The sequence below is a fragment of the Takifugu rubripes genome, chromosome 21 (genome assembly GCF_901000725.2).
Source record: "Takifugu rubripes chromosome 21, fTakRub1.2, whole genome shotgun sequence".
Classification (NCBI taxonomy): Eukaryota; Metazoa; Chordata; class Actinopteri; order Tetraodontiformes; family Tetraodontidae; genus Takifugu; species Takifugu rubripes.
This window is the reverse complement of record NC_042305.1, coordinates 6141697-6164104: the sequence shown is the minus strand read 5'-3', so window position 1 is coordinate 6164104 and position 22408 is coordinate 6141697. Positions and strand designations below refer to the sequence as shown.

The window sequence follows — 22408 nt, the reverse complement described above, 5'->3', positions numbered from 1 at the left end:
GAAAACTGAGGGTTATTGCATCCTAGGGGATGGGGGTTATCCCTGTATGTCCAAGCCTGTAGCGTTGATAACACCATCTAGAGAGCACCTGAGACATATGAGAGTAGTCAGGTTCAACAGACATCATACAAAAGCTTGATGTATCATCAAAAGGACATTGGGGATTATGAAGACCAGATGGTGGGCAATATTTTACAAAACCTAGGAGATGAAGCCTGCCTTTGCTACAAAGGTTATTGCATGTTGCACCATTTTGCACAATGTCTGTCTGAGGAACAGTGAATGCATGGAACCCTCAGAAACCAGCTTGTCCTTCACCCAGCTGCAGATTAAACTTTGGACATCACCATCACTCCTTAAAGAAATCAGTTCATTCGATGAGTCGGCAGTATGTTTATATCATTCCAACAATATCTTAATTCTCAAGTGAAAGTGTGAAAACTCTAGAACAGTATTAAAATGGTATGAAAGAGCAACGAGCCAATTCAGACAATTCTTAGAATCGCATTAATTTTAATGTCTTTAAGGCAAAAACATATTACACAGGAAGCACCAATATGTCACTAAAATTAAAAAACACTACACATCTAGAAAGTAACATATTATACACAAAGCAGACAATACTTACATTTGTATGACATCTCTCCGTGCCCCAGTTCACCAGCCATTAACAAGTGGTCACGTGATAACGCAAAGGCTGATCGGATATATTACTGACTTACTTAGGGTGCATCGGTTGTATACTACTTCTCGCAATGCATTGTGGGATACATTGAGTGCACTACCTAGGGTACACCGTGCTCACTAAGCATTCGGACACTATTTCAAAATGGCCTACAATTGAGTACACTATTGAGTGCACTATTAGGGCATGGGGGTGGTTTCGGAACAGCAATTGAGATTTATGTATGCCTGTTTGTGTATATATCCATTATACATATACACACACAGACACAGCAAGACATCCTTTTAACAGTTGGAACGTACATAACAGTACTTCAGTCCATTGAAGATCAAATGGTTTATTCCACCTTTTTAAAACAAAACCCAAACATTTCTGTATCATTTGTCAACTGCTGCACCTTTAATAAAAAATATGGAGCAAAAGACAACATTTTATATCCCATTTCAGACAATTCAAGTATCAAAATAAAAGTAGAGGGTTTGTTCAACTCGCTTTCACGGTGTTCTATGGCAGGTAGTGGTGCGTGACACAACAGAAAATGATGGATGATAGCTGGTGTAGCATCACATATTCAGCGTTTAGAGCCCCTACTGCAAAGTCACATCATCAATGACTGCATAACAGCGGTAGTCTTTTCTCTTAGTCTAGTGGCGGCGTAACAAGATGTCCCAGGATTCTTTCCACTTTAATCGTTGGAGCTGATTGGCTGACAGCTCAGGAATGCCATAGGTCAGAGGGCAGAAGGTTCTATATGACAGGAAGACCAAGAGCAGCGCTGACCAAACACACACACACGAGACCCGTCGCAGGGATGCACTGTTACAAAGAAACATTGGTGTTACTTTTATTTTGATAAAAACCTGTGTTGCATGGTAGTTCAAATTGAAGACCGGTTTAAGGTTGTATAAATGAAAGGACAGCCACCTCTAACATAATCGGGTGGTTTTCATGGTGTTGCAGGACAAGGAGATGAAGCCATGACCGCAGTTAGCATCAGCTGCTGTGGAAGCTAGTTCAGTCAGTCAAACACAATGAAGTGCAGACACTTTCAATGCTAAGTCACTGCAACAGCAGGATGACATCATCCTCTCACTAAAGTAGATAGTAAACAACTGTTTTTATGGTTTATATAGTCACATCTCCTTTGATCTGAATTGCTATCTGGCATCACACTGTGGGCGGAGTTTAAATGAGAGGAAGCTTCATTAGTGAAGGGGAACAGTCTCACTGTGTGTAGGAGGCTAAGGTAAAAGCTGTGTGTGTATGCATACCTGAGCAGGTGTGTGTGCATGTGCTCCACGAGTGCTGGGCCCAACACATGCAGACAGCAGAGGGCAGGTAAGTAGTGATACAGGAAGACGGTCTTCTCCATCAGGAAGAATGGCACAAAGTTGACAAACCAACCGGCAACACACACACAGCCCAGACACACAAACCGATCCCACACATCTTCACACGCACAGGTACACCATTGTTATTACCATGATAAATTAATGCATGATAAATTAGACCAGAGGTTAGCAACACGCTGCAGAATCTTGACATAAAGCAGCATTTATGGTCAGTGGTTACAGTAACTAACATATTCACCGTGACCACCATACCCAGTGGCTGTAACTGGACTTGTCTACAACTATGCCCAAATATTTAGGTCAAAAGTCATGCAAACAGCATTTAATTGATTGTCCATCTTCCACCATCGAAGGCACCAAGACCGATGATGTAATTTTATTTTCAGACCTTGTATCTGCATCACAAAAGGCTAAATCAATAGTTTATAAAGTTTATGCTGTAAAGGAAACTGACGATACTTTATTCACTACCTGTAGTAGCTGATGAATTGGCTGCACTGGGGTTGTCGCCAACCAGTCAGACAACGTTCAGTCATTTTACGGCTGTATAAGCACCATAAACTTCCAGCGATTAGGCAAAATGTGTGCTTCGCAAGCTGGCTGAAAATGTGTGGGGACTTATTTCAAACCCCATGTACAACCTCAAACTTTCACCATGGCAATGCCCAATGGAGAGAGTCATTGAAGATGTTTGTTCTCTCTTCCAAGAAGCTTCTTCAGCCATGACTGATTGGTGGAATTCTGTGCTGGTTTAATTAATCCTCTTGTTAGTGGTCATTGATGGTCATTAGCATTACTGAAGGGGTGTGGACCCTCCTGCTCATCAGGTGCTGTTGGGTGCTCATGACTGTGAACGTTTTGGAGAGGGAACCCAGGAGAGCTTGGAAATGTTGTGATTGTTGTTCTAATGTACCTGTATGGAATGACAATGCTGTTGCATTTGTGGACATCTGTGGATTTACTAGATTTAACTTGTGGATTTAATCACAGTTCACAGGAGATCCAAATCCTCAGGTGTTGAAGGTTCCAGAGTTCTTTGACTTGGATGACTGATAACATTCGTTGACACCCTTGATTCAATTTCATAACTACAATCTTTCACAATGTGTTCTCATCTTCTTAACTGATTTATCCCTTTCGGGGTCAGGGGGACGGTACACAATGGGTAAAAGCAGGTCCACCCCGGACGAGTTGCCAGCTAATCGCAGGGCCCTATATGAGCATTTGTGGGTTTGGTACCTTGCACAAGCGTACCTTGGCAGTGCTCTGAAGCTGTTCCAGCACCTACTTCCCCCTACTACCAAAACACCTTCCATGTTTTGTCTGCACTGGGGCTCGAAGTGAGAACCTTCCACTTCTCAGCCCAGTTAGCACCGGCCACCATCTTTCACATTAATTAACATTTATAACTGTCAAACAGGTTAACCACCTCTGGTCTAGAAGGTTCAGTGATGTGTGGTGTGTTGTCTGTATACCATCAGGTAAGTCTTTGAAGCCCCGCCTCCTCCTCACCAGATACACAACTGCTAAGAGCTGATAGGCCAGCAAGCCCAGGTTGGCCAGGCACCAGGACACTGGGTTACCAATCAGGTGTATCTGAGCCTGAGACACAAAACCAAACTTAATGTACATTCTGTTTGTGTGCCAGTGTGTGTGTGTGTGATTGTGTGAGTGTTACATTGCTGGAAGTGTGCAGCCAGTATGCAATGTTGGTATCCATAGTGAGCCACTCCAGGGGGGTGGAGCTGTATTTGTGCTCGGAGTATTCCTGTTTCACTGTCAACATCTTCCACTGAAGTAACAACCAAACATGAAAACAACCTGGGGTCACAGCAGCAGATGGGATGCTGTTTCTGCAGATCACATGACTGACATAATACCTGAAGTTCTACAAATTTGATCCAGAAAGAAATGTTTCTGTCCACAGGTATGTCAGTGGGAGAATGAAGCTCAGCCTCCCGGTCCTTCTGCTCCTGACCTACACACAGAGAAACATCAATGACAGACATAAAAGCTTGCTCTCCCTCTCTCACAGACCAACACTGTCACACACACAATCTTTGTTAAGGGTCACATGACGCACTGATTCCATATCGGTGTTCCTCCACCGTCCATTTCAGACTGTCTCCAGAAGCTTTAAAATGTTTCTCTGCAACAACCTCAAGCTGCCGGAACCCCCAGTCTGGAAGAGACATGCCACTGAGCTGTGCAGACACACAGACATAGGTAGACACACGCACACACAGACATCTTAATTTTTAGATATTCGTGCAGGTAAGGAAGGTCTAGTGCTCACTTCCTGTCATTACCTGAAGAATAGCTGACGTGTTCACATGGACCAATCGGATTTGTGACAGTATTGTCTTCCAAGAATCTGACTCTGCCCTTCTGTTAGAGATGTCCTAAACATATGCATGATCACATGACTTTAGTGATAACATTACTCACATAAAATAAGGACTCAGCAGTTCCTCACCACTTGCCACAGGTTCTGTGGAGCCATAGAAATGTTGAAGTCAATGTAGCCCGACACCTCTTGAGCATGAGGACTCATGGGTGCTGCAACATCGTGACTATAACAAGCACAGTTACATTTTTCACTTAGGGGTAATATAGACCTTGGTGACAGCTGGTTCTTTTACCTGTTCAGGAAGCGTGAGGTCATTCCATGGACCAGCTGGATGACATCACCGTGACGCACAGGCTGAGGAGGACCACTGACCACCAGCTCCTGTCTAGCAAAGACACATTAGACCAGGACTACCCTTCCCATCAGACCCCCTACAGACAAGTAACCCACCTGCCAGGGTCTTTAACAATCCACCAATTGTTGATGTCTTTAAAAGGGTAACATGTGACCTGCTGCTGGTGAGAACTTCCTCGCCCATTTTCATATCTGATGACAACAAACAGAAAGTGGTGTCTATGAAACATGAAGACAGTTCACTGATTAGCCCTCGTGTGCATGAACCCAGTACCTGACTGGATAGTTGGCTTTGTGTGAGTGGAGCCAACAGGGGATTGGCTGAGAAGCTGAGCTCCTTAAAGTCACCTGACTGCCATACGCAACTTCCAGAGGCTGACCTTGAGTGATTCTGGAGAGGCCACCCTGCACAAAATCAGTCAGTCACTCAATGTTTGTGCACAACTGCTGCATGTGACTGTTACCTGAAGGCCAGCCTGGAAGGCGGGGCTCATCAGTTGGTCATGTGGTCCACTACGGTTCAAGAGACTCAGGTGAACGTAGAACCAGAACACATATAACAGAACAGGAAGTACCAACAAACACACCACTCGACACACACACTGAACACAGACACTGAACTACACACACACACACACACACACACACACACACACAAATTAAAGCGATCAATGTCAGCAGCTATCAATAAAATGTTTGAGTTGGGAGTCTGGACAGTTAGAAACTCAACATTCCTGTTGAACTGCAGGTTTGGTGGTAAATGTAGCAACAAACAAAGACTCACGTGACTGACTTTGCGGTCTCCAATCACATTCCAAGTGTGCACAGAGGCTATGGTCAGCAGCAACAGGTAGGAGAAAACACCTGTGTACTTCACTCTGACATCACACACACACACACACACACACATTAGAAACTGTACGTGTAGATACGGCGAACCATGGTTGCTGAGAACAGTTTCTTACCCTACAGCAGCAGAACAGGATGCTCCAGATAGGAGAAGCCAGCAGATCCTGGTGCTGCTCAGTAGGACAAAACACACGTTATGTTCTGGTCAGCACAAACTTAGAAACATTATTAATTCTGAAAGAAATTCAAGCTGCAGCAGCATACATCTTCTAAAATAAAATAAAAGTGCAAAAATGGGAAAAAGAGAGGGGAAAAAATGACACAAATAAGAAAATAAACATCATGTTGTGTCTGTTCTTTAGCCTTTTCAGGGTCACAGGGAGGGTACACAATGGGCGAAGGCAGGTCCACCCCCAGATGAGTGGCCAGTTCATCGCAGGGCCCATGTGAGCATTTGTGGGTTCAGTTCCTTGCTCAAGGGTACCTCGGCAGTGTTCTGGGACCTACTACCCTCCGTGTTCTGTCTGCACTGGGGCTGGAACCACAAAACCTCCACTTCTCAGCCCAGTTTTCAACAGACTGAGCTGCCACCACCCGAAAAACATATACATTAAAATATACATTATTTACATGATTATAAACTTATTTACATATATGCTGTGATAAAACCAAGAAAAAGAAAGAAAATACTATATAAATATGATGTATAATAACACATTTATTAATGTACAGATATCTATAATATCATGTACAAATATATGAAAAATGTTGAGAGAAAAACTGTGTAAAGATCAGTTTGATGTTATTTCAGTCATTGCTGCAATGCAGTCTTCTGGCCAGGGATGCCTGTCCTGCTGACAGGAACGGACGTGTGTCCAGGAGCCTCACATACAAACACTTATAGACTTCATATTGAAACCTGGCCTACACCTGAATCCAAGCACATTTGCATTATAAATCCCAACCAAGATGGAATTGACCACAACAATTAGAGTACCAGGCCCCTCCCGCACCAAGTAATACATATGCAAATATATATAAAAAGGGGTCCCAACAAACCATCAAATCAACCAGCCATGAGTCCCAAAGAAAAGAATTTTACTGATTGATGGAGATACTCCTCAAAGAAGTGGAGGCACAATAAATATTGTTTGGCACAGCGATAACAGAAGAGGAATTCTAGCCTGTACTAAATGAAATCAGTTTCCATTTGAGTTTCATGCCCCACCAACATGGTTTGAGTCCTTTAAACACAGAAGGCTTGTTGTGTATGGACACAGGTAGGACCTGGCTCCTGGCCATGTCACATTCCAAATGTGGCCCCCAGCTCCACAGTTCCATGAGGATGGCCCTTGGGGCCCTAAAGCAACTAATGAACCAGTCCTTTCTCTGCTCACTGCTCCATTTGCAACATCTCCTGATAGCACTTAAAAGGTTAAAAAATTCAGTGCTGAAGTTAAAACTCTGAGATTGCCAACAGGCAATGTGTGTGTGCGTGTTAACAATGTTTTAGCTATGAATCCTCATATTAAAATAATCAATGTTAATCATCACAGCTATGATCATGTAAGCATGAACCGGTGTGTTTTTGCTTAGTTTAGACCAGGGGTGCTTACACTTTTTCAGCATGCGAGCTACTTATGAAATGATCAAGTCAAAATGATCAACCCATTACAGTGGGACCTCTACTTACGAAATTAATTGGTTCCGGAAGTTGTTTCGTAACCTGAAAATTACGTAAGTAGAGACGCGTTTTCCATGTAAATGCCATAATCCATTCCAAGCCCCCAAAAATTCAGACATAACTTTTTTAATAAATCATAAAAATGCATCAAAACATGTAACAAATACATGTTACAATTAGATTACCGCACAATAAATGTAGGAATTCAGTGCAAGGCTTCTCCAGGAACAAAATGAACTTTATTTCAGGCTAATCTTACATTACTAGCAACGAACATTAACACTTGGTGCAACACCGCCATCTAATGGGCAAACATACGAACACCCACAATAAATAATACCACCAACAATAACATATTTAACACTATAGAGGTAGTCTCTGTTCCACGGTTAAAAGTTCACCAAGCACAGAGCAGGGGAGCGGTCAATCACCAAAATCTTATTAAAATTAATACTGAAGCACAAGTTGGAGAAACTAATATCACAATTAAGTGTGGACTGTTAAATATTAGATCTCTTTTGTGTAAATCCCTGTTAGTGCACGACCTGATAGCGGATCATCACATTGATTTATTCTGTTTTACTGAGACCTGGCTTCAGGAGGAGGAGTATGTGAGCTTAAATGAATCTACTCCTCCTACCCATCTTAATTATCATATTCCACGTGTTACTGGTCGAGGAGGGGGAGTGGCAGCAATCTATCACTCCAAGTTATTAATTAATCCCAGACCAAAACATAGCTTCAGTTCATTTGAAAGCCTGACTCTTGGCATCACTCATCTGAACTGGAGGACAGAAAAGCCACTTCTGTTTGTAGTTGTATATCGGCCCCCTGCTGGGCCACATTCAGAGTTCCTATCTGAGTTCTCTGACTTCTTATCTGACTTGGTCCTTAGAACAGAAAAAGTCATTATCATTGGAGACTTTAACATCCATATGGACGTTATAAACGACAGCTTTAGAAAATGGCTTCATTTCATTACTTGAGTCAGTTGGTTTCCTCCAGCAGATAAACCAACCAACTCACAGCTTTAACCACACCCTAAATCTAGTTCTGACTTATGGTGTTGAGGTAGAACATGTGTCAGTGTTCCCTCAGAACCCAGTCCTGTCAGACCACTCTTTGATCACTTTTACATTTATGATTAAGGATTCTTCTATGCTCAGAACAAAGTCTTACTATAGCAGATGTCTTTCAGATAACGCTGTAGCTAAGTTTAAGGAAGTGATCCCTGTGCTGATCCCAGGACCACCGTGTGTTTCCCCAGGGATCAATCATTATAATCTTAGCCCTGCTGAGGTTGACTCTATTGCTGAAGGTGCAGCAACCTCACTGAGAATCACGCTTGATTCTGTTGCCCCCCTGAAAAAGAAAATAGTAAATCAGAGGAGGTGTGCCCCCTGGTATAATTCACATATCAGGACCCTCAAGCAGAAAGTGCGAAGACTGGAAAGGGAAAGGAAGTGGCATTCTTGTAAGATAGACAGCTACCATGTAGCCTGGAAAGACTGTCTATTAGTTTACAAAAAGGCCCTTCGCAAGGCTAGAACAGCTTATTTTTCTTCTTTGATTGAGGAAAATAAGAACAACCCCAGGTTTCTCTTCAGCACTGTGGCCAAATTAACCAAGAGTCACAGTGTTTTAGATCCACGTATCCCTTCTTCCCTTAGTGGTGAAGACTTCATGAGCTTCTTCACTGATAAAGTTCTAGCTATCAGAGAGAAAGCTAACCAGGCCATCCCTACAACTGGACCATCACCAGATGTGCCGACTGTGGGAACATACAGGGTCTCCAACGAGCCCTTAAGCTCCTTCAGCCCTATATATTTTTCTGAGGCGTCATCGCTAATTCAGAAATCCAAGACCACTACGTGTCTTTTAGATCCCATCCCAACACACCTGTTGAAGGATGTTCTACCACTGATAGGCAGTTCTATCCTGGACCAGATCAATGGTTCTTTAGTGTCAGGTTATGTACCCCGGTCCTACAAGGTGGCAGTGATTAAGCCGTTGCTTAAAAAACCATCACTGGATCCTGATGTCTTGGCAAATTATAGGCCAATATCCAACCTTCCTTTTATCTCTAAAGTTCTAGAGAAGGTGGTGGTGACTCAGTTACTGGAGCACCTGCAGAGGAACAGCCTGTTTGAGATGTTTCAGTCAGGCTTTAGAGCTCACCACAGCACAGAAACAGCACTTCTTAAAGTCACTAATGATCTTCTCATAGCTTCCGATCATGGACTGGTTTCTATGCTGGTTCTGCTGGACCTCAGTGCTGCTTTTGATACAGTTGATCATAGCATCCTGTTACAGAGACTGGAACATGTGATTGGGATTAAAGGGACAGCACTAGACTGGTTTAGATCATACTTATCTGATAGATACCAGTTTGCCCATGTCCACGGCGTTCCCTCCTCATACAGTAGGGTTAGCCATGGAGTTCCTCAAGGTTCCGTACTCGGACCAATCCTCTTCACATTGTACATGCTTCCCTTAGGGAACATTATTCGGCAGCATGGGATAAATTTTCATTGTTATGCTGATGACACTCAGCTTTATTTATCCATGAAACCAGAGGAGACAGAGAAGTTAGTGAAGCTTCAGACCTGTCTTAAAGACATAAAGTCCTGGATGTCTTCAAATTTCCTCCTCCTTAACCCAGGAAAAACTGAGGTCATGGTGTTTGGTCCTGAACCTCTCAGGGATAGATTAGATCACATGATCACTCTAGATGGTATCTCATTAACATCTAGTCTCTCTGTGAGGAATCTAGGAGTAACTTTTGATCAAAATCTCTCCTTCAACTCACACATTAAATTAGTCTCTAGAAGTGCCTTTTTTCACTTGAGGAACATCTCAAAGATCAGGAAGCTACTGATGCAGCCTGACGCTGAAAAGTTAGTCCATGCATTTGTTACTTCCAGGCTGGACTACTGTAACTCCTTATTATCAGGGTGTCCAAACAACTCTTTAAGAAGCCTCCAGTTGATCCAAAATGCTGCAGCCAGAGTTCTGACAGGTATTGACAAAAGAGATCACATTACTCCTGTACTGGTGTCGCTTCATTGGCTGCCCGTTAAATTTAGAATAACTTTTAAAACCCTTCTTCTGACCTACAAGGTCCTCAGAGGCCTAGCTCCATCCTACCTGGAGGAGCTAGTGATACCCTATCAGCCCAATAGACCGCTCCGCTCTCAGAATGCTGGTCTACTTGTGGTTCCCAGAGTTTCTAGGAGTAGAATGGGGGGCCGGGCATTTAGCTACCAGGCCCCCCTGCTTTGGAACCAGCTCCCTGTCCAGGTACGGGAGGCTGACTCCATCGCTACTTTTAAGATCAGACTCAAAACCTACCTCTTTGAAAAAGCTTACTGTTACTAATTCAGTAGTTCCAGCTACTATCATAGACAGACAAATTATCATACTTAGGGGGTCGTCTAATCGTTAGGTCACATCTTAGTTATGCTGTTATAGGCCAAGGCTGCCGGGGTCCGGAAACATGATCACCTGACAGGCCTCTGTCACTCCACTGGGTCATGGTTTCCTCTCCTTTCCTCTTCTCATCAAGCAGACTAGTTATGTTGATTCTTGTGTAGTTTTTCTGCTTCCCCCCCCCCCCCTCTATTTATTTGCAGGTATCACTGCCATCGGAGCTGCATAATGACCGCCGGCCCCGTTGAAGTGATTGTGCATATTTTTTGTTTGTGTTTCTGTGCTCTGTGCCTCTCCTCTCCCTCTCCTCTCCTCTCCTCTCCTCTCCTTCTCCTTTTCCTCTCCCTCTCCTCTTCTTTCCTCTCCTCTTTCCCCTCCTCCTCCTTCTCCTCTCCTCTACCTCCCCTTCACTCTACCTCTCCTCTCCTCTACCCCTCTCCTCTCCTACCTATCCTATCCTCTACCTGTCCTCCCACCTCTCCTCTCTCTTTACCCAGCCGGCCATCAGCAGGAGGGTCCCCCTACATGAGCCTGGTCCTGCTCAAGGTTTCTTCCTGTTAAAGGGGAGTTTTTCCTTGCCACTGTTGCTTGTCTGGGGTCAGGCTCTGGGATTCTGGAAAGCGCCTTGAAACAATTTTGATTGTATAAGACGCTATATAAATAAAGATTGATTGATGATTGAAATAAAAGTTAAACGAAGGCGACGCTGGGATACACACAAACCTGTACATATTGACATCCCTCCTAGCCAATGGGATGACAGGAAGATGCTAGGCGATAGCCAATGGCAGAGCAGCTACAAGCATGTTTACGTTCGCTATACTCCGCGAGCTGCGAGTAGCAGCGGTAGCGTATTTTTGCCTTTCGTATCCTAAAATTTCTTTCGTAACAAGAGGAAATATTTTCCCGTTGAGACGTTTCGTAACCTGAAAATTCCGCATGTAGAGACGTCCGTAAGTAGAGGTCCCACTGTATATTTATTTAGAAAACTATTGAGGATTCTTACAATTTATGTTGATGTACGTTGCATAACCACGTCGCACCACAAAACATAATTAACGATGTACATTTTTTGCCATTGTCAAAAACAACTGGGACTTTAGTTCCTTCCCCTTTCTCAGCTCGCTTGAGCAGTCCGAAAATGCTGCTCCACATTTCCCTTCTTTGGTATTGCGATGGTAGACTGGCAGATGAGGCAAACGCACTTTGAAAATGTCATTGTGAAAAATCCTCCTCCCATTCCGTATGAAAGCGATAAGTTTTATTCTTCTTACTTGGTCCCCCACTCATTTAAAACCCTTTCTTATGTTTAAGAGAAAAAAATGAAAGCAAAACATTAGCAGTAACAAACTGACAAGCTTGTTAGCTTTGCTGCACTTAGAGCTGTTGTTTGCACATGCACAGTGACTTAAGTGTCAAAAAAATTCAGATGTTATCCGACTGGGTGCCCTTTATATTAATCAAGTGACGAGATGGATGATAGGCCGATGTCTATATATTTTTTTTATTGTCATGCAATCTACTGATAGTACCTTGGCGATCGACATATTGAGCACCCCTGATTTAGACGTTGAATGCTCTTATTTAGTCATCATCTAAGCGCTGACAGTCCATGCTGAGCTGCTAGGCCTACGGTACCTCATGTCCCTGGAAGATGTTGGAACAGACAGAGTTTGTTCCAAAAACAAAAGCTATGTAATGTGGACCTGGTTGTAAATTGGCTTAGTGAATATAAAAACTAGCTGTTAGTATTCGGGAGCAGCACAAGGCGTCATCCCAAGTCTGGAGAGGTCCAGTTGGCCTGGTGAGCGTTCAGGTACCTCGGAGACCAGAGGCAGTGCGGTGGTGACTTGTGTTCCAGTTGACTGATTATTTGGGTTTTATTTGTCTTAGTTTATTTTTTGACTCACTGGCTGTTGTAATCCTGACTCCTTTTTGATCTTCAATAAATGCTGGGGGACGTTTTGAAAAGAACAGCCTTCTGGTACTCTGTACCACATTTTTTGGACATGAACATGCAGACAGGTGCCTTATGAGTGGAAAGGCATTTCCACCTTTTCTTCCTCCTCCCCAAAATCGAGGCACTGAAGAGGAGGCTGAAAAAATCCTTTCAACAACACCAGCTCTGCCAAAGTTGTTAACGGGTTTTCTGCACCATTTCACAGTTTTATATCCACTAATGTAATCACAAAGACCTGGGTGTGTTCATTACTGTTAACTGCTAATGCGCACATCACTCTCAGGAATGCCCTTTTAGACATTCTAGTAGGATCTCTGTGTCAACTGGTCTTGTCAGGGTTTTTCTTGAATGTGTTTCACAGGTGTCACCAGTTGACTTCTTCAGTTCTGAACTGGAGAGACCTGGATGATTGAGATTCTACACAGATACCTTGTAGACATTATTAACAGTCTCCCTGCATCACCTCGGAGGGGCGCCATCGGCTCAAAAGCACTAGAAATGTGCGTACACGATGTTTTTGTGCATCCCTTCAGGGTCCTCCTCTCTGCCACTGGTGAGACTCACCTGTTGGGCCTGTTGTGGAACCGCAGGTAAGAGAAGAATGCCAAAAGCACGAAGAAGATGAGCACAGACTCCAGCAACATGAAACGTGACTGAACAATCAGGGAGTTCTCTGGAAACACAAAACGTGCCAGGTGTCAGTGTGCATATGTTATTTTAAACTTTGGGATGTGAGGCAGCAGACCTGATGGTGAAGGTGGTTTCTGAGGAGGACTCACCCAGCAGAACTAGCAGTGCAGTCCCCAAAGCTGACAGATGGCAAAACCTGAGCTCCAGAGTGAGCAGGTAAACCAAAGGAACACAGAGAGCTCCACATACAGCAGGCAGACACCGCAGACTCCACACACTTACATTGTTGGGATACTCTGTGCAACAAAACAAACCCACCCACACCAGAGATAAACTTCTTCAGTCAAGCTCAGGTTGGTTCATATGATGCTTACCTGCTCCAATTTGGTTCCAGGCGTAGTTCCCATTGAATCCTCCAAGATAAGCTGGAATAAACACAATAGTAACCCCCAACTATTCTCATGTTGACTGTGGGATCTTCTTAACTAACCTCCAAGAGAGAGGATCATGTGACCCAGAGGTGGTCCACTGTCATCGATGAAGAAAACTTGCTTCATGTAGAGAGACACAAACTGGCCATAATACACCTCATCAAATCTGCACCACCCCAACACACACAGAAAACAGCATCATTAAAAAATAAATAAGACTTTCTAACAAACGTGTGTGTGTGTGTGTGTGTGTGTGTACAGCTCAGGCATGGACACTCACACCACAGCATTAGGGTAGCTGAGCTGACTCAGTCTGGTCCACAGAGCTACTACTGTCACCAACACCAAGACCACGTCCACCTGAAGAGTTGCCACCAATGGAAGCTGCAGATGCATGATGGATACCTGCCAAGAGGTGAGACGTGTAATGGATGGATATATATATATATATATAAAAACTCTAAATATGTTTCATTTAAATTATCTAAGCTATCATAGCATTACATTCGATGTGATTACTCAACACATCGGGTTACCTTTATCTGCTGTAGCTAAAGCTAACTGCTAGTATTTATTGTTGCAAGCCACCCTTCATCCATACACTCATTCTTTCCATCATCATCATTGCGCAGAAATGCAGCAGCTGGTATTAAGACCTAACAATGACAGATTTAATCTTCAAAATAAGCACAAACATGGCTTCATGGTGTAGGTAAAGTACCGGCTCCACGTCCGCTGTTCTCCGGAGAACTTTCTATCTGTGGCTAAAAGCTGCCGTTCGATGCCTGTTGTGTTTAATTGTGGAGCTTCTTCAACTTGTATAAGCTTTCATCGCACACTCGTACTGCGGTACGTGCTGCCACCTCCTGTACGGAGTTATATTACATCGGTCAGGATCAGTCATTAGTGCAAAGAAATGATCACAACATAAATCCAACGCCCCCCTCACAAAAAAACCCCCACCCCAAACACAACTCCATCTTCAAACTTCTATCTTTAAGATAACAATAGAGGACTCTTCAGCATTCCCTTACCTCCCATCCAAAGAATCACTCCAAATTCCACAGATGTTAGATCTCCAAATCATATTTCTGATTACATATTCCACCTAAATAAACATTGAAGAAACTTTAGATTAAAGACAACACAGCTGTGAACTTGACCTTTACATAAAGATTTAAGTGTGTGAAACAGTCAGGAATTCTCTCTCAACAGTCAACAGGTCAGTAAAGGTGTTTAAGTCATGTGTTATCTCATCATCAGATCTGTCTGTACAGATCCAATCCACTTTATTTTTTTAGAACACAATTTTAAATAAACACAAAAGGTTCCAGAATGCTGTACAGTAAAATATACACAATAAAAAACATAAAAAATAAAGAAAACAATTGGTCCCCTCTGAGCTTCAGCTTAGTGTCAGGAGCCCTTGGGAGTAGCTGATGTGAGATCAGCTGAGTGTGTAAAGCTGCAGGAGCTCAGCGAGGTACGATGGGGCAAGACCAGTTACAGTTTAAAAACAAATAAACAAATTTTAAAATGGATTGTAAAGCGAAGGGGTAGCGAGTGCAGTGAAGCTAAAATCAGTGAAATATGCTGTGTTGGATCGCAATACCTCTCGTGTGTCACTGCCGATCGCAAATTCAGTGGTTCCCAAACTTTTTTTCTCAAGCCCCCCTTTGATGATATAAGAACATTGTAAGCCCCCCCCCCCCACCCCTCCCTGCACCCGATCCCACCCACCCCAAATCAATCACACCTCCTTTGTTTTGAATAAATTAAATAATACATAAAGATGTTTTCTTTCTAAAATATGTACATATCACTTCATATTTCGATTTTACAGTTTTTATTGTTTGTTATGCTGAAAAATAGCAATACTAACAAACTTTCAACTCAATTTAAAAATATAATTACCGGTATATACAGAGCTGACATCATAGCAGCAGAGAGCCTCCATCCTTAAGAAGAGCTTTAACTGGGACTCTTCTTCCTCACTGAGTTCCCTACTCTCCACCATGTTGAACAGCAGTGAGGAATTTAAACTGAATTCACCTTTTCAGACCAGATTTGATCCAGAACACTGGAATGAATCCAGAATAACAAACACAGTTTTAACCAGAATTTGGCATCTCAGTTAAAATTAATATTTGTTTCTGAAATTGAATTCTAGTATTCATCCAGCATTCAGACAAGTAAATTTAACTTCATATTTTAACATTTTAATTTAGGAACAGTGCAACACCAACAAATTTCAAACTGAAATGAAAACCAGATCTGCATCAACATCATTCGTGCTACAAGTGCTACATATCAAATCAGTGACTGGTGTGGGCTTGCTTTGCTTTGCAAATTTTTTCAAAGCGGGGTTGCTGTTTGGAAATAGCCACTCTCAGTTCATGCTCAATGTTCAACTTGGATCTATATTTGGTCTTAATTGCAGCAACTGCAGAAAACTCTGTTTCACGTAAATAGGATGTGGCAACAGGCAACAGTATGTCCATAGCTCTTTGGCCAAGTAGTGGGTAGTCTTTCTCCACTCCAAACCAAAACACAGCCAGTGAAGTGGACTGTAGTCTCTTTCTTGAGTCAGATGTCATGTCAATGTACTGTTCTTACTCTGTGGCACTGAGGTCTGCAGGTGCAGTTGCTTGAAAGGGGTCTCGTATCCAGTCATATTTTGCAGAATCCTCAGGGAAATACCTCCCAAAGTGCTTTTGCAGGGCTGAGATATGAGCCTTCATACATCGAAGAATTGTATTTTCCAGCTCATTTTTTTCAAGGTATGCTTTCAGGTTTTCAAAGGAGTCCACATTTCCCTCTGCAAGCCTTCTCTCCCACATCTTCATTTTTTTGTGAAAGAAGCTATTTTGTCTATGAGTTGTGGAAGATGAGTGTTGGTACCTTGCAACTGTAAATTCAGTCCATTTACCTTCTGAAATATGTCACTGAGATAGGCAAGCTTTTTAAGAATTTTTCATCATGAAACTTGCGGGCAAGACCATGCCCTTCTTCAGTCAAGAAAACTCCAATCTCATCCTTCAGTTCAAAAACCCTGGACAGGACCTTTCCTCGTGAAAGCCATCTACACTCACTGTGCCACAAAAGAGCTGTGTGCTGAGATCCCATTTCTTCACATATTGAAGATAAGATTCTGGATTTCAGGGGTCTGGATTTTATGTAGTTGACTGTTGTGATGACATCTGTCAACACTGAGTTCAGTTCAGGACTTAGCTCTTTGGAGGCAAGTGCCGCTCTGTGAAGCAGGCAGTGTGTCTATTGTGCTTTGGGGGAGACGCGTCTGATGAGAGCTTGCAGTCCACTGTGTTTACCAGCGATCGCCTGAGCCCCATCTCTACAGACTCCCACAGTCCTCCCACTTCAGGTCTGCCTCTTGCAAATAGGTGTCAATAATTAGGAAAAGCTCCTCTGTAGTGGCTCTGTTAGGGATATATTTGCAGAAAACAAATCCTCTTTTATACCTTCCACATCAATATACCTGACGTATGTTATTAACAGACTGTCTTTATTACTGTCTGTTGCCTCATCCATTTGCAGAGCAAAACGACCATCTTTTATCTTTTCAATAAGCTGCTCTTCCATATCTGCAGACGATGAAGAAGAGGAATTCGGGATGTTGGACACTGAAATAGCGCAGCTGTTTAATTCAGATACAGAAGATAAAAACTTTGATGGTTTTGTGGCGGAAGAATGAATATTTTGTTCAATAAATGTGTCGAAACTCACTGTTTTACTTCCATTGTCATTTTTTACTGTATGTTTTAGCATGCCCGTAATAATACGGTGCGCCTTATGTATATTTTAAATACAGATATAGCACCCATAACTGAGACTGCGCCTTTAATTACAGTGTGCCTTATGGTCGTGAAAATACGGTATGTTTACATAATAAAAACTGCAGTTGAATGATTATGGTGTTACACTTTTAAAATCTCCATAAAGCAACATTTAATTATGAAAGAAAAAAGAAGTGAATGACAGATGAGCTAACTAGATAACTAGCTAGCTGTCAAGATCAGATAGACATATTCACAGGTAACTTTGGAGACGTTTGGCTGAGAAGTCTTAATGTGCATATTGTCACTTTATAAATACTAGTTCACAATAACACACGCCACAGCACTCACCACAACCAGGAAGAACAACTTCATTTCTTTTTCTCCTCTTCTCAGGTTCTGACGGGGTTCAGCCGTTGCTGGACCTATACAGGCCATCTGTCACAGCCCCATTCCCCTAGGTCCTTCCTGTCCCTCTGCCCCAGTAATTTTCCACTCTCCCTGCCTCTGCTCCACTCTACCTGCCAGCCACTCCCACCCCGTCAGCTCAACTCCACTAACCTGCAAGCACAGCTGCAGTCGATTTCCAATCAGCCTGGCTTATAATCCTCCCCTGCACTCTCAGTCTTTGCCAGATTGTTCTTCAGCGCTTCCATGCATGACTCTTCAGCACTTATCTGCCTTCGCTGCTGCTCATCCCCAGTCGGCTCTGCTACTTCATCGGCCTCATCGCCTGTAAGCCCCTCTCTGTCACTCCTGCCCACTGTAAACGGAACTGTACGGGTTCACGTCCACCCCCTCGGCTCCACATTCCGGCTCTGCTCAAACCCAATCCCCGAGCCCGACACCCATAGACTCTGTGTGGGCCCTGAGCCTGAAGAACGGACTGTTTCCTGTGTTTCCTTGTCTGCCAGAGTTCCTGTTTGCCTGTGTACTAATAAAGGGTCACTACCAACGGTTCCAGCTTTCCAGAGTGCTGCTTTTGGGTCCAAATTGCTCCTGTCACACCATCAGCCGTTTACGGACAAACCGTCACTGCTCCCTCGTTTTCACCTGGAAGTGTCTGTTGTTTCTTACAGTGGGAAAGATGTACCCACGAGGGTTGTTCCGCTATCCGCACCGCTGTAGGTGTCTTCAGCAGGATCTGGAACGGACCTTCCCAGTGTGGGTCACTCCACTTGGCTCTTCGAATGCGCTTCACCCACACATAATCTCCCACACCAACGCTGTTATCTTCTTTCTGGGGAGGCAAAGGCATATCTGGCAGATTATTCATTCTTTGAACATCTTTTGCTTGCAGCATTTTTCTCATGTAATCTGCAACTGTCATTTCTACTTCATCATCTCCTGTCTTTTGTTGGAATGGAGGTAAGACGTAAGGTCTTCCATACATCATTTCAAATGGTGACAATCCTGTGGTTGCATGTGGTGTAATATGCATCCACAATTTTACTAAATCTAGACAATAAATCCATGATTTTTCTATTTCATCCATGCATCTTCTTAACCTTGACTTGATTGTGCCATTTGCTCTCTCTACGAGGCCTGCACTCTGTGGATGATTCTTTAAACTAATGTTAAATACTTGTCCTACCCTGTCAATTATTTCATTCACAAAATGTGATCCATTGTCACTCCAAATGACTTTTGGAACCCCAAATCTAGGTATAATTTCTCTACATAGTGCTTTTGCTACCGTTACTGCATCTGCTTTTGCTGTAGGAAAAACTTAAATCCATCTAGTAAAAGGATCAATTAACACTAAGCAATATTTCTTTCCTTCACAGGGACCAAGTTCAATGTAATCCATATAAATTGTGTGAAAAGGATAGGATGGTATAGGTGTTTTACCTTTCTGTGGCTTAATACCTCCCTGAGGATTATGCTTCAAACAAATCTGACATGCTAAACAAATTTTTTTTAGAGTAAGGTTGAAATCCTATTGCATAGAACTGTGATTGTACTACCTTCACCATCCCTCCTGTTGAGACATGGTAAGGCTCATGGCTCACAATAGCCGCCCATCTATACATATTTCTTGGCAATACAGGTTTTCCATCAGGCATTGTGTAAATTCCATTCACTATCTTAGCACTGTGTTTTTTCCATTGCTTTTCTGTCTTGCTGCTGTGTGTTTGCATGTCCCTCAGAAATTGTCATGATTCAGTTTGGAATTCAATCAATCTCAATCAATCTTTATTTATATAGCGTCTTATACAATCAAAATTGTTTCAAGGCGCTTTCCAGAAACCCACTTCGCTCTGGGCCTTGACACAATGTGACAGATGATACCATGTTGGCAATCCTTTGACCTGGACCGCCGTTCCGGAACAACGTACAACTTCAAGCGGACCCCGACGACGCTTGTCAAACCATTTTCTCCGAAACACCTTTACAAACACCTTATCTCCATTGCATTGTGGTGCTCCTCTGCTCGTCGAGCCTCTGTTGTGCCTCTTCCCGCTGCTGCCTGTCAGAAACATATGTGGATATTCTTTTATGAAGAATAGCCAAATAGTTAACATAGGCACGCATTTCATCTTCAAGAGGTGCCAGACTTGGGTCTTTGCCACTTGTGCGCCAACATGGAGTTGGCATTCGTCTGCCTGTCGCTAGTTCATGCGGTGTCAAATGCAAATCGCGAAGTTCACTCAAGCGGCAAGCCATCAGGGCGAGTGGGAGAGCTGTCACCCAGTTCAAGCCTGTATGTTGACAGATTTTAGCAATGCGATTTTTCAGAATGCCATTCATTTTCTCACAAATGGCTTGACTTTGTGGATGATAAACAGCTCCGAGTCGCTGTTTAATCCCCAATTTTTGGAGGATCAGCTTTACAGTCTTGTCCACAAATTCTCTACCATTGTCTGAAGATATTCGATCTGGAAGCCCCCACCTGCTGATGACTTCGCGACACAAAAACTTTGCGACCGATTGGGCGTCTTTTCGTTTCGTTGGACATGCTTCGACCCACTGGGAGAACCTGTCCACAACAGCCAACATGTATCTTTTACCTTCCACTGGTCTAATCATGACAACAAAGTCAATGACTAGTTCACGCATGGGACCTGTGGGCGTTGGAACATAGCCCAGAGGAACTGTCACCCTACGGCGAACATTGGGCCAGATTCACGAAGCGTTCTTACGAACAAATTTGTTCTTAAGTCCCACTTACGAACAGTTGACGAAGATTGTGGCATTCACCAATTTCTTCTTATCCTGGATTTATTCGTAGGTAAGAACAAATCCTACGAACACTCAGGAGTACTCTTGCGCACATTTCAGTGCCGACATGTTGGTATGGTTGGGTTTTCTTCTCTTGTGCAGTTCAATAAAATTCAATATTACAATGATAATTCTGTCATATTTATTTATTTATTTGTTTATTTCCTATTTTTGGTGATTTACGGAGAATTTTAAAATTACGTAAATGTGCCAATGACTTAACATTAATCAACCAAATTGGAAACCATGCCAAAACTGTCTTTTTATTTGATTTTATCTTGATTTATTTTATTAGGGGATCGAGGATATGCCCTGGCTCCCTGGTTGTTGACACCACTGACCAACCCTCAGACTCCACAGGAGTTTTATTCAATCAGATGCATGCGCGCAGTCGCTCCACCATTGAACGCACCATCGGCATGTTAAAGGGGCGCTGGATGTGTTTGGACACAGAGCCACAACCCCGTGAGGCTGTGCGTCCTGACGCAATGATGGGGCCAGACTGCAGGCACGCGGTTCACGTTCGAGCGCGATTAATTGCCCGTTTGTGAATAAAATGCATTATTGTCACAATCCGAGCACAGCTTTTACACGTTTATTTTTTTTTTACATTCTTATTTTTTTACATTCTCGTTGATTTCTTTAAGCGTGTTGGCTATAGTCATCAGGGTTGAGGCAATTTTATCAAGCGTGTTAGCCATCCTTTCTTGATTGTGCAACACGGCGTCAGAAATCAGGCGTGGAGAGGCAAGCTTTGGGCATTTCGCTTTGGGCATTTGGCTGCTTTTTGCTCTGTCTACAGGGTCCTGCTGCAGTTCCTTTTATGGGCATTAGTGGGCGGTGACTTATGCTAATCGTATGTTAATTAGACTCACCTGGCACGCGCTTTCAATTTACGAACAGATGGCATTCATCAATCTAAGAACACAGCTGCGAACAATTCTGGGGCTTACGAACGCGTTGATGAATCCGACGTAGGGTTTTCTTAAAAAACTTCTTAAGGACAACTTAAGAAAGAATCTAAGAAGATTCGTAAGAACATATTGGTGAATCGGGCCCATTGTTTCTCAGGCAGATAGCACATCGGCCAATGACATAATCAATTTGCTCAAGCAGATAAGGAGCCCAAAAACCATATTCTTTGGTGATTTTTCTTTTCACCTCCCCCCTTGCAACATGGGCCAACCCATGTGCCTCCAGGATCATCAGACCCAAAAGATCTGGGGGTGCCATGATCGGGCCCTCAGGATTTCTCCAGAGGCCAGAAGAATCTTGGATGGCCCCCCGATCCTACCAAACTTGTTTATCCAAGGGAGAAGCGTCATTTTGCATGACAACAACGTCCTGTACTGTGACCTTTTCCTCTAAAACTATTTCATGAGTGAACAAAAAAACCTTGCCAGGCTTGTTTGCTCCCATAACTGCTTTTTCTGCATCATCGGCAGCTTTATTTCCTCGTGTAATCCTAGACTGGTCGGTTTTGTGTGCTGCACATTTAGCAATAGCTATTTCTTTTGGTTTCATCATAGCTTGTAGAAGTTTCATGATCTGAGCATCATGCTGAATGGGAGAACCATCTGTCTTCTTGAAACCTCTACTCTTCCACACTGCCCCTAAAGGAATCAAGTTCAGATGCGTCAGAAGTGTAAAGAGGAAAAAGAAAAATTC

General features: G+C 43.1%; 1 protein-coding gene across 6 annotated transcripts; it reads right to left on the bottom strand.

Moving 5' to 3' along the window:
* Positions 1-499: 499 nt before the first annotated feature.
* Positions 500-17909, bottom strand: pomt1 (protein-O-mannosyltransferase 1). 6 transcript variants are annotated; one of them, XR_965858.2, is made up of 23 exons: positions 17870-17908; positions 14759-14832; positions 14446-14590; positions 14005-14129; positions 13784-13890; positions 13668-13718; positions 13443-13589; positions 13228-13336; positions 5707-5760; positions 5526-5619; positions 5206-5361; positions 5016-5146; positions 4838-4933; positions 4680-4772; positions 4514-4610; positions 4347-4439; positions 4121-4241; positions 3918-4015; positions 3716-3829; positions 3513-3639; positions 1957-2134; positions 1610-1685; positions 1366-1501 (listed from the first exon to the last, which is right to left on the bottom strand). XR_965858.2 is itself a non-coding variant. In XM_011619616.2 (22 exons), the coding sequence occupies exons 4-22, from the start codon at positions 14118-14120 to the stop codon at positions 1330-1332; spliced, it is 2154 nt and encodes a 717-aa protein (XP_011617918.1). In that variant the 5' UTR covers positions 14121-14129; positions 14446-14590; positions 14759-14832; positions 17870-17906; the 3' UTR covers positions 500-1329. The 6 variants fall into 6 exon arrangements, 1 of the variants encoding a protein (XP_011617918.1); XM_011619616.2 differs by lacking the exon at positions 1610-1685 and having other exon boundaries at positions 500-1501; positions 17870-17906; XR_003886651.1 differs by having other exon boundaries at positions 1610-2134; positions 14420-14590; positions 17870-17909.
* Positions 17910-22408: the final 4499 nt, after the last annotated feature.

What these genes read in the sequence shown, in the direction of transcription:
- pomt1 (XM_011619616.2), bottom strand. Translation starts at nt 14,120, where the DNA reads ATGCATCTGCAGCTTCCATTGGTGGCAACTCTTCAGGTGGACGTGGTC. An exon ending in AGCTACCCTAATGCTGTGGT is followed by an intron (nt 13,891 to 14,004) that starts GTGAGTGTCCAT and finishes GGGGTGGTGCAG; the next exon opens with ATTTGATGAGGTGTATTATG. An exon ending in TGCACTGCTAGTTCTGCTGG is followed by an intron (nt 13,337 to 13,442) that starts GTGAGTCCTCCT and finishes TTGTGTTTCCAG; the next exon opens with AGAACTCCCTGATTGTTCAG.